At 31.4% G+C, this 13282-nt stretch overlaps 1 protein-coding gene across 1 annotated transcript; it reads left to right on the top strand.

Moving 5' to 3' along the window:
- Positions 1 to 440: 440 nt before the first annotated feature.
- Positions 441 to 8782, top strand: LOC128981923 (endocuticle structural glycoprotein SgAbd-9-like). The gene is made up of 4 exons (XM_054400917.1): positions 441 to 490; positions 6129 to 6256; positions 7547 to 7626; positions 8453 to 8782. The coding sequence occupies exons 1-4, from the start codon at positions 476 to 478 to the stop codon at positions 8620 to 8622; spliced, it is 393 nt and encodes a 130-aa protein (XP_054256892.1). The 5' UTR covers positions 441 to 475; the 3' UTR covers positions 8623 to 8782.
- The last annotated feature ends 4500 nt before the right edge of the window (positions 8783 to 13282 follow it).

Raw genomic sequence — 13282 nt, 5'->3', positions numbered from 1 at the left:
CTCTTTTAAGTTTTACGTTTACAGTTGAATATTCTTGTAACGTAACCAATGCTTTAACAATTATTCAAGGATTTAAATCGAATACTTTTTCACTAAACACATAAATAAAACACAAATTAAATGATTTACTGTTTAAATATTCACAAGCTGAAAACTTAAATCTCAAACCTACACGGACTTACTAAGCAATGTAAAAGTAAAAATGTTTATCATATTCATAGGGGAAAATTAATGCACTTCTTGTTTATTTTAAAGTCAATATAATAAACCCTTATTACTGATCAACATTTACCTTACTCCACAGTCTCCTTACACCCAATTGCAGTCTGGTCCAGTAGGGTAATACAGCATTGCGCAGTTGCACACCCCCCCCCTCCCACACTTCGGCGCGCAGTTCCCGCGCAAACGCGCTATAAAAACGCGCCAAACTCCCCGTTTATCAAGTCAGTTGAAGGCGCACCTCCTTTGGACCACCATGGACTCAAAACTTGTGAGTGATATTGTGTGATAGTGATACATGGGGTTATGTATTCGTGTATAAGGTGTCAAGTATTCGTAAATTAAGGGATTTCGTGTTTTTGGGATTTTGTGTACAGCTCAGGGGTTCTTTAGTTTGTTTGAAACTTGTTACTTTGGAATGGTAATCTACATAAATGTCGGGATTGTCAGTACACTATTTATAATCCGTTGATCGTCATAACATTATGTTTTATAATGTTAAATTTGGTATTAGCAATTGGACAATTAATTGTATGCAGCTTACTAAAATAAAAAAAAATGTAGAAAATGTTTTTAAAATAAATTATTTTTTTTTGTTGGCTTGTGTAAACATTCAAATGGTTTGCAGTAAATCGTCAGAAATAATATTACCAGCTACTAACCTAAGTGACGTTAAACATGTAGTGAAATTAAAATGTTGAGTACAGTTACTTATTTGGCGCACCAAAGTAAAAACTTAACGGTGATAACACTCGTGTTTGTTGTTGAAATCTTTACTATGTTTCTTAAAAATAGCAATTCACTCCGTAGCCCTAAAATATAATGAGACTCCTGTCAATTTAATACTCATACATCTCATTCCTCTATTTTCGGTGAATGGTTTATTTTGTATGTTCCAAATAAAAAAAAAACACCTTAGGGATATTGTATCATCTCACATTTTCGAATCGATGAGAGCTATAATGTTTGGTATGAGAAAACTTAAATTCTTCAGCTAAGTAACTTACAATGTAGTTTTGTAGAAATATAGAAGCTAAAGTTAGAATTTAAATTTTGGATCTAGGTAAGTGAATAAATTGATAAAAATTAGTTTTGAAGTAAACAATATTTCCTTTTTGTAGAAAAAGAGCGCAGTTTTCTAAAATAATTTATAAACAATCACTTGTCACTTATATCAATACTCATATTAAAACCATTTAACTAAATTAATTAAATAATATAAATCGTTTTAATTTGAAAAATCTGTTCTCACAAATGCTCTAGTTAAGGATTTTATTCGCTTGTCTATGCTGTTCAAAAAATAATACAGTGCTATAAAATGCACTCTAATATAATGGCGTCGATTTCCCTACCAACGAAACAGGAAACGATACTGACCTCTTTAAAAAGTTAAAAACATTGACTTATTTAATAACTAAATTAGTTTAACTCAGTCAAAAAAATCAAAATAAGTTCATTTAAATAGAGAATAACATTTTTTTGCTCAATTATAATAGCATAATAGAGATTTGTTTTCTTAAACCTTCATAAAAAAAACATTTGACTTCAAAAACCTTTGTTAAAAAATAATATTTGTAAAAATAATAATTATAGCTGAAAATTTGCCTGTTTTCTGATATTTCCTTGAAAAGTTCATGCATATTTTCAATCCATTTTCAATATGTCCATTCGAAACAAAATAAAGCCTTGTTTTAAGTATTTTACTTTTTAATCAATTGCATTTGTTAAATATTCGTCAACTAGCACATAATTATTTTTAATATTATTGATAATACAACTAAAAAAGACATATTCTTGTACATGATCCTAAATCATTGTCGTAATTCATATATCTATTTACACCCAATCTTCCACATTTAAAAATCACAAATTTAATGTACTGAAATTCTTTCTAGATAATTAATTTCAAATTAGTTAAAACGTTAAAATATTTGGTTGCTTACAACCAAACACCTTCAGTGCAAGTAAAATTTCAAAACCAAATTCACTTTTACGCATTTTAAATCTAAGATTACCGAGGTAGATAGTGCAGTAGCTGGCTGCAGGGGTCAGTTACCACTAGAATGATGGTGGGAATGACTTAATTCTGCATCTAACATCTGAATATATCCGACCTCCCTTTTAATTACTCGTATTGTTGTCTGAGAACTTCTTCTTATCACTTGTATCAGTCGCCCGCCCCGCTCTTTTGTTGCGTTCTGTCTTACACAGAGTACCTATAATTTGGGGTCATATCTTTTAGACATTTCGTATCTGTAGTGTAGATTCACACTAATTATCAAGAATTGTAGTTGAATTGTTAATTTGTCGTATCGGCTTTGGTCATCCATATTGTGTGTGATATATGTGTGTGGACCTACAGCTCTAACTTAGAACCACTAAATTATCACATACCCGAAAGCCGTAGGTGACATTTTCCCTCCTCTCCCTAAAAACGTGAGCCCGGATCTGCAGGATACAAATCACGCTTCAACCACTAGACTAGCCGAGTTTTGAAACAATAATCAATAATCAACACAGTCATAAAGCCGAAGCCAGTTATTTCGTAGTCCACCACACAATCCGTAGGTCCACCCATCTAGGAAAAGGATATATATCAGGAAAAGGGAACTTTTTTAGATTTGTATAACTCCTTCAACTATAAAGCACATTTCAGTACTTGTAGACTTTTGGATAGTGAAATAAACTAACCCTTTATGTAAAAAAAATGTGGAAACTCTTGATTCAGAACAATAACAAGAAAAATAGTATAACATATGACTCAAATGTTTGTTGTGTTGTTATACCATACTGATGTATGCTAGTAGTATGCTGACTTCTTATTGATACAACATCATGTGATATAACCTATGCAGTTTTACACAAAATTGTGTTTCCAGTTCACATGCAAGAAAACTATGTAGTTTTCCGAAGCACAGTATATTGGTAACTCTCTTGTGGTAATTATGAAGCTGGCTACATCTCTAATAAGGAATATATTTTCTAATTCACGGTAATGTAATCAAAGCAAAGCACACACTTACTAGATTCTCCAGTACAACCTGCTTGTTTTTTACATCTTTTGATCGAGAAAGAAAAGTAGTGTTTTCCAATCATGTATCATTTGTTTACTTTCAAAAACATCAAAAATACACTAGTAGATACAGACAGGAACTAGTGAATGCTACTATTCAATATGTGTTTCTGTAGCATTTATCCACATTGATTTAATAATACTGCATAAACATATGAACATCTCAGTAGAAAGATTAATCAAGCAACAATATAGTTTCAGTTGGTTTATCTTTTTATAATCTTCTAAAATTGGATACAGTACAATTTAAAATACGTTTGACCATTAAAAAACATTTTTTATTTGCATCATTCATTTGAAAGAGATTTAAAAAAAACCCCTATTTCTTACTATCATTTTTAGTATGACAAACTATGAAGTAATCTTAATTTGCGCTGTATATTATGTTGAAGATATTTGACGAAAAGATCTAAGTTAGATAATTCGCCAAACAAAATCTAAAAATGTCTACGGTTCTTCAGTCAATCCCACCGTTAAAGTCTTTCCTTCAAAAGTAACTCAAGTCCAGAAACACCTTTATTCGATTTTGACCATTAAAAACGCTTTTTATATGCATCACTCATTTGAAAGAGCTTTTAAAAACACACTATTCCTTACCACCATTAATTCCACCATTTTTATTATGACAAACTATGAAGTCATCATGTGTTCTTAAAATATTTTTTTAGATATTTGACGAAAACATTTAAGAATATCAAAAATTTGCCAAACAAAATGTTGCATTCTTTACGGTCCTTCAGGCATTCTCACCGTTGAAGTCTTTTCTCCTAAGGTAACTCAAGTCCAGAAACACCTTTGTACGATTTATTGTGCATCATCCACAATCATTTGGATTGCCCCAGCCATGGGTGGGCGGCCAGTAACCTTTCAAATCGTGCAAGAAGACTCATCATTCCTCATTAGGATGTTATAATTCGGCAGCGGCTCCTACATTAGTGCACGACCGTCCTTATCTACTCCTTCCTTTATCCTCTTTTTGTGCAATTCTCGTTCTTTCATCAGTGCTATTTATCTGGTGATTTAATCTTTGCAGCGATGATTTCAGACGTGCACTGCGATTTACTACGCATGTTCTGCGCCGTCCTTGACTTTTGAAACGCCTCCGGTCAAAATGAGTAATTCCGGGAGTTGAACTGTTAAGTCGTGAGGAAGGATTTGAGTTTTAGAACTTTATTGGAAGATCACGAGTTTACTAATGCGATTGAGGTTTGGGAGTTCATTGGATAGAGTGGCCGTAAGATCGTTTCGATGTGGGTTTGTTTTTTATATTTCTTACATAACATAGTACATAGTAAACAATAATCATTTAAACGTTTTCTAACAGCATTTATTTTGAACTCTATAATGAAGCATGAATTAAACCATGATACATATTATATTGTTAAAATAATTTAATTGATTTTCAAACTATAAAGAAAAAACTCCTCACTGTACTTAGTAATAGGATATTTACATTTTTTCCACCCTCATCGTTAAATTATTTTATGACTTAACTACTTGTTAGTAGTGTCTTTATTTTAGAACCATTCATGTGATTAAATTAATATAAATTACGTAAAAGACACATCGACTTAAAAACGTGAGTAAAAAGTACATAGTCTACAGAGTTTAGAAGAAATAAAAATGGCACATTTTACATTGGTTAATTACTTTACCTAAACAAAGACCTCGGTCAACGTGAGACATGTACATATTTCGTATAATTAAAGAGGAAATACTTATAAATTATATGTTTACAAATTTTGAAGATCAGTCATAGAAGTTGTATTTATACTTTCGTTGTTAATTAAAATCACCTATTTCATTACTAAGGTTAATAAGGCAAAATGATTTTCTAACTTATTAAAAAATATAAAAATTTTAACAAAAGCTACTTCTTGTTATTTCCAAACGAAATCTCCATCCATTCTTTGGTTAAAGTTGTTAAAGATCCGTTAGCTAAGACTATTCTTGTTTACGTAGTCCAACAATACATCTTTATGACTATATTCTCTCCGACTACAAATTGCCTTCACTCCACTCTGAGTGAGGTGGATTCGTCACAGATCCAACTAGACAGGTACAAACGTTTGTACGTGTTTGCAATCTCGCTACAGACAGATGAGCAGATGAGGTTATGTCAGCTGTGCCAAAGGGCGCCACTCTAAAACAAATCTCCCGCCATTTCTTCCGCCTTCGCCCCCACTAACCTCCAGCTGTCTCGGTTGGAAGCGGTCGTGATTTACGTTAGAATAGTGGTTATTTACATATTACTTAACGTCTTGCTACAGTATATGTAAAATCATACATACATAAATATAAAACATATAGATTATAATTATAAGATGAAATTTAATTACAATTTTAGTTGCTCACGCATAAGATAACCAGGCAAAACTTAAAAACAGGATATACAATGACTTTTACCTTAGAAAATAAGGGTTACAATTGTTCAAACAGCATGCATTAAACATTTCTTTAACTTTATCAAACTGAAGGATTAATTTAATAAAATTTCTAAGTGTTTTTTTTTTTTTTACAAAACGAAGGAAGTCAACAAAAACACACAAAACACTATGTAAATGTCAATAGATTTATCGTAAGAATGTGAGTTAAATGACTCTTCTTCTATTTTAAAACAATACACACTAGTTATAACAATATATACTAGTTCATGACAATAAATAGTAGGATAAATAGTAATAAGAATAAATTAAAAAAATTTAAAACTTATATAATAAAAAATTCTAGGTTCATTACTATACTCAGCTAGGCTTATATTTTTTTATGCTAATGTTGAAATAATATTTAAATTTAGCTTTTATTTATGATACCAATAATATATTTATTTTGTCAGACATTGCTGATGCTCGCCGCTGTGGTAGCAGCCGTCCATGGACAGGTACCTTACATCAGGCCTCCAGGCTTCATCCCCATCCTGGCACAGAACTTTGACCTCAACCCTGACGGTTCTTATGTCTTCAGGTAAAATTTGTTGATAATTTGATTTATAATATCTAGTCATACTAGTTTGTATTGATAGAACGGCTCTTTTCTGATAATTATAGTAACTGATAATATTCATTTGAGTGCTCTAGTCCAAAGAACTCTCTTTAGATAGCCTATCTTCCTATTTTTGTGATTTTCTAAAGGTGTTGGATTCTTTAACATTACATACATTTTTTAAGATGTTTTGTAATTACCAAGATTAACACAAGTAATCTCATTTAGAGTAACAGTAATACTAAATATCTTATTTAGTCTGGTTTTTGTAACCAGGCTTAAACAGTAATTACCGGTAGTTTGCTGAGTACCACGAAATGTTCTCTAGAAGAATCATTGTTCAAAAACAAAAGTTGTAGGACTATTTTGTAAAATAAAAATTACTTACATCAAAACTGTATAAAACCAACTCTCATGCAAGTTAGGGCTTTTTTAATCTCAGCCAGACGTAATATTTCATCTTTGCCATTTGGATTACGATTTCACACCACAATATCAACGTATCCATGATAAGGTCTCAACGTTCCCGCGCTGAAGTCCAAAATTTATGGCGGCTACTTTGTTGGTGGTTTGTGAATATCAATAAATACTGGATTCACCACAGTTCGGGTCAATATTTTACACTGAGCATATAACGACTTGGCCCATAAATAACTGTTCACAGCCCAGTTCATCTATTAGGGGAACTGGTATTTTCGCGAAAGAGTTCAGTTTCCAACCGCTTCGTTGGATAATTTGTTGAATGTAATATGCAGTTGCATTTCTTAAAATATTATGTAGATGGTTTATGTGTTAACCCATGCATCATTAAACTAATTTATTGTAATAACGTAGTGTCGTGGTGGATCTAAAATCCATAAGAAGTTATAGCATTTTCTAAGTCTCGATTAGTATTTTCTGCATTTGTTAAATATGAATTGAATTAAACCTTAAATTGTAGTGTGTTACAGTCAAGGCTAAGGCAAAAAGTAGAAAGACAGATATTTTCAAAGCGTGTAAACTTTCTTCAGGTCTAAATCCACTTAGTATTAAAGTATACTTCTAACACTTTTTAATTAAGGTAACTTGTTTGCTTTCGAAGTTTGGTCGTATTGGTCGAATATGCTCTGTTGGAATCTTTTTGAAAACTCAATAATGTTACTGCCAATTTTGACGTATTTTAATGCAATGAATAATATATTATTATTTATAATTAATTGTAAAGGGTTTCAGTGATATATATTTTTAAAGGAATAGTTTTGTATTTCTGGTAAAATAATTTCCTTGTTTTAGCTACCGAACAGGGGATGGAAGCTCAAGGGACGAGAACGGAGCCCTCAAGTTCCCAGGCACCCCTGCTGAGGCTATGGGAGGTATGGAATAGCCCTGTTTAAGTTATTACACTATAACGTTATACAAAACAGTGTGAATAAGAAAACATACACTAAGGAAATTTAGACCTTTTTTATAATGTCCTTAATTCATCAAGTAAAACTAAGCTCTAAGAACATAGAAGCATGTTATTTCTTTTTGTTTACAAATCATAACTAATTTATAAACTAATGTTACACGCTAACTCATACTCAAACTGAAACTCAAATACAGTGTCTTAATTTTTGACAGTTGTTACAAACTGCATAATAGTGTCAAAAAATGTCTCTTAAAACAAATTAAAACAACATGTTCTAATAGATGAAATCTAAAACTAAAGATCATTGTTATAGTCACTGCAGGCATCTAAAAAAGTCTTCAACACTGTATTAACAAAGTGACAAAAGAAGACTCTTCTTTGCCAAATTTGTCCACATTATTTCCCATCTTCAGGGGAGTAGATTGAACAGTTTAAAGCCATTGTAAAGTAACTAAATTAAATTGCCTTAAATTAATTGCACTTGGTGTTTTTTTTACAGAGGAAATTGTTTAGGGTAATCGAGGGTTATTGTATATAAAATTTTAAATATAAAACATTAAGATTTGTTGAAGGTACAGATTAAAACTCATTTCATAATTAAAAATAATTAGATAGAGGTAGATTACGAATTGAGGAACTACTTTACAAAAAAATTTTTACGTCTCTGTGAATTAGTTCATTTCACTTTCTCAATACCATTCAAAATAATATAAATAAAAAAACAATCGCATTATTGATACATTCATTTTAATACGTTAACATTGTTCCTTAACATACTTCGTTTCCAGTTCAAGGCCAGTACTCCTACAACTCCCCCGAAGGACCAGTGGCTGTACAATACATTGCTGATGAGCATGGCTACCAACCTACCGGACCTAACATTCATCCTGCTATCATCAAGGCAGTGGCTCAACAAGTAGCAGAGGCTAGAGCCAAGCCTCTAGGCGCCGACTACTAGCCTAGCCACTAGCCACCAGGCTTGGCTACAAGGCACACTACGTTACCTTCTGGCTGTACAACGCCTACAGTATTAAATAACGCTTACTTACTTTAGGCACTTTCATTATTTATATTGTATTTTGTAAATTCTTTTTTATAAAACACTCTGTGATGTCCAATATGTCTATTGATTTCCCTTTGGGTGTTGAATGGTTTAATTAAGGTATTACTGATCCGTTGTCAGGTTCATTATGGTTTCTAAAGTGTGTTTATCAGTAACCTTTATTGAAAGTTAGTTCGATAAATAATTTTTAAATGTTAGTTGTGTTTTATACGCAAAAGCAACTGCAAATAATTACATGATGGTGTTGAAGAAGTCTCGGAAAGATCTAAGAGTGAAGACATTTAACATGTTTTTAGCTGTGCTTCGTGGTATGCAATGTTAATAAAATTTATCTAATTTGTCGTAGCTGCTCTCACTATAAATGGAAACTGTCACAAATACTTGATGGCTTAAAATCCTGTTAGTTAATATAAATGTAATAGAAACATTTAAAAACGAAACTGTAAGCTGTGAACTAAAATGCAAGCTTATAAATTTACCAAAATTAAATAACGTTAATCTATTTACTCTTAGCGTAATTTTCTTTAGTAGTGGTTATAGTTTAGTGAGTGCTACGAAAAAACATGAGCTAAATTGGAATAGCAGTTCTAAATTTTTGTTCAGCTCCTGTAGTCACTATAGCTTGTTTTTTATTTGTAATTGTTTTCTGTTGTTTAAAAACAACTTTTTGCTCTAATCTTGCTTTAAAATGAGGTTAAGTGGCAGACGAAAATATCTCAAGTGTTTAAACATTTAGACAATCAAACTGCAAAAATTAACTCCAAAAAAATCCTGAGTTTACAACATAGCTTAAAAATATTTCATTACTTCAATAAAACAACATGTGGGGCGGAATGCAATTAATTTATATCGTAATCTAAATGAAAGCATTGTAAATGTAAATAGGGCAAATTGACAATGTGATTTGTTCTTTTGGTGTTGTTGGGCTTATGATCTTACTTTGAATGCATTTTCATTCTAGCAGGATCAACAGTCTTCACGTTCTCATAGAACATAACACATCAAAAAGAATAACAACCAATACATGAATGCAATTGGACTGTAATCAATATCTGTGTGAATGGTGAGTTGATGGTGGAGTCGAGTAATCTTCGTCTTTGGCTAAGTTCATTGTCCAACCGTATCTTTAGCAATGCACACGTATCAAAGTCCAAATAGTTGAGGTTGTAAAGAATTTCGAGATTTTACTACTATGAGACATGTCCAAGAAACAATACAAGAAACTGTAATTCAATAGCTCTAGACCTCACACTAGACTAAGCATGGTACTTAATTCATATGAACGTGGTCTTTTTACCCTAATGGCTGATTAAGACAGTTTTCAAAAGGCACTACATCATGTAGGGTTAAATAATCTTTTCCTACGACAATTGCCTAGATTCGTAAACTCATTCCATAGTTTCGAGTTACTGTAATTTACCTAAGTATGAACAGTTCATTCCTATATCCCATATTTCTCTACATGTACAATGACAATATCTATTGGATGTATGTTGTTTCATGACCAAAAACATCTCTCCATTAATCCATTCGTCTATATAATTCTAATATGTATATTCGGTTTGGGATAGTAAAAAACCTACTGAAATTACCCGCAACAAATTAGGGCCCTTCTTATTAGCTGGCCAGCAGAGAGCCAGATGGCCAATTTTGTGAGTAGTAGATACCAATCACATACTGAATAAAGTTACTCCATCTGGTAACTTTCGATAAACAGGAAACAAGGATACCTCCACGTAACCACTACTAACTTGTCAACAACAATGATTATATCTATTGAAAAATGATTTATGACATTTATGAGTCATGACATATTCATGTAACCACATCATTAGAGACGGTAGATATACATACTTATTTAGTACCTAAAATATGTGGTCTTGCAAAGAATGTGGGTTTTAAAAAAGAGTACATGTCTAATTCTAAGAGAACGGATTAGAAATAATTTTTTTTTAACTTAGCTAGTTCATATAAAAACATACTATTAATAAAATAAAACATCAAATTCACTTTTCAAAGTCCATTCCTCACATAGAAAAAGAAAATAAAGTTTAAAAGATTAATAAAATACATTTTTCATTCAAAACTACCTTGGTTTGTATGTATGCTTCGCCAAAATAACGAAAGGTACTTATAACTTTCTAAAACCTAAATCTTTAGGGATATTTGTATTTGTTGTACAATGCAAAGTAATTAAAGATGTCAACTGTTTCAATTCACAAAATAATGGGAAATCAAGGATAAAGTGAGCCAACAGATCCCCAATTACCGAATGGTGCTAAGAATAAATAAACACTAAGAAGCTACAAATAAACCATTATTGCTTTTACTAATTCTACTTTTAGCGGAAAAGACGTGATGTATCGCGCAGCCTTCAACATGTGATGAGGCTAACCGAGATTCCAACTGACGTAAATGTTACAAGTAACATGCCAGGGATAAATTAGAATCAGCTGTTTTATAAACTCGGATCAGCTGATTATTACGTGATCGCACAACAAGATGTCTAGGTGAGAAGCAGTTTATGAGTCTCCTTGCTCACAATGCTTAGTTCAATGCCGCCATCTTGTTTATGCCACGGAACCCTCGTGAGAAAAACTAAATACGCTTTGTTCAAGACAAGTAGCGGTAGCAGTTAGTTAATTACTGTTTAATGAGTTGGAGGTTAAGATTAATTAATTTAAACAGTTAACCCTTTATAAAACAATTTAATCGAAAGATAAAAGATTTTCTGTAACAGCTTACAAGAATACTGTAAGAATTAAAAGCCAAATAAATACATTTGATTTTTATTTGATGTATTTAACTGTTTTATTGATTTATATGTTAAATAACAACTACAGGTACTATTAATTGGAGGAGGGTACAGTTAATTCGACAACTTAATTCGAAACTTTCTCATACATCAATAGCCATGCAACTATAGACATTGGAGGTTTCTAATGGACACCAAAATAATCCAGAAAAAGATAAAAAGGACGAGTGACAGTTTTCTATGTAGTGTAGTTTATATCTTTGATTAATATGCACTATGTAACTTATTTCAAAGCGTATTGTGCAGAAATGTAATAAAATATCCTTGTATACAAATTTTAAATCCTTTAACTGTTAATATAAATCAACTTATGAAAGTCAGAAAAAATACTTGATAGGTTCAATAAAGCAATATTATTAAAAGAAAGTATTATTTGAACGAGAAAAAATATTTGTAGTCTTACACTGTGTTTGGAACACAAATTTGTTTATATTACTGTTGTTTCCTAAAGTATTTTAAACTTAGTTACATAAATAACTAAAGTGGTAAATTATACATTTTTATTAGTATGTAACACTGTAAACTGTTGAACTTTGAAATATTGAGCTCTCTAAAACAGAATACGAGTATAAATATTGTAAACAAAACAATATATGTGTTTAAAAAGAACAGACAATAAGTCAGCAATAAATATATACACATTATAATGTATACAATAGTATTACTCTTTGCATTTTTGTTTATGACGAAGTATTTATCTTCTTTCACCGTAAAAGCATACAATCTAACAAATACAGTATGAAACTACAACAATTCCATCACGTAAACATTCTTAAGGTGACTATTCATTGTGTAACTTAATATAGAACAATAATTTTGTTGAGTAACTACAGGCATGGGGCACAGTTAATAAAGACATTTCTGTCCTAGAAATTAGTTAAACACACAACTGATGGCTATTATAGCTATGTTATAATGTTGACACCTTTTAGAAAGTTATTAAATCATGGCCATACCCAAGGAAAGTAATTTTCTGTTAAAATTTTCCCTACAGAAAACTATACTTTGATATATGCGCATATTATTATCTCAGTTAAGATTGACCATCTTGTCCTGAGCGCCTGCAATATGTTACACGCAGTTTGAACGCTGCTCTGTTATTGTAGTGGTCTCTACCTCGTAGAAGGAGTATCATTATTTCCAGTCTCTAGGTATATTCATACCAGTGTACTTCTCGTTATCAATACTACTCCTACTTTATTTGCTAAATAACAGTATGGATATGAATAAAATAGAATAAAAGTTCTAATTGTAAAACCTACCCTAATATGGTTTAAATGTGAACGTAATAATAAATTAGTATTATTAAATAAGTAGCAACTATTGATTGTAGGTTTGCGAAAACTATGCAATTATAAAAAAAAACTAATATTCTGTAAAATGACGTTCCTAAACGCGCTCAGAATTATGTACATGTGGTTCATTTAAGGAATCTTATTGTTTCCTTTTGCCTTTGCTGCAGCTAAATGGATTAAACAGGAGTAATGTGTTTATGCCATTTCTATATTTTTTAAGTAGGTCTACACCAAAGTAAAATTCTAAAATTACAAATAACTCATCAATGGAAAAAATAAATAGAAATACAAAAATATGTTCTATATGCAATTAATTATTTAGTGGTTTTTAGGTGATACTCTATTTTACCGTAAACAATTTGCTATTGAAAAAAATATAATGAAAAAAACATTACTACCTTAAAATATCTAAATCTTCACGATAAAGATGTAGTTGTTCTAAAGA

The sequence above is a fragment of the Macrosteles quadrilineatus genome, unplaced genomic scaffold (genome assembly GCF_028750875.1).
Source record: "Macrosteles quadrilineatus isolate MER2022 unplaced genomic scaffold, UCM_ALF_1.0 Scaffold_57__1_contigs__length_777910, whole genome shotgun sequence".
Classification (NCBI taxonomy): domain Eukaryota; kingdom Metazoa; phylum Arthropoda; class Insecta; order Hemiptera; family Cicadellidae; genus Macrosteles; species Macrosteles quadrilineatus.
Note: the sequence above shows the minus strand (reverse complement) of the source record. Positions and strands in the feature narration are given on the sequence as shown.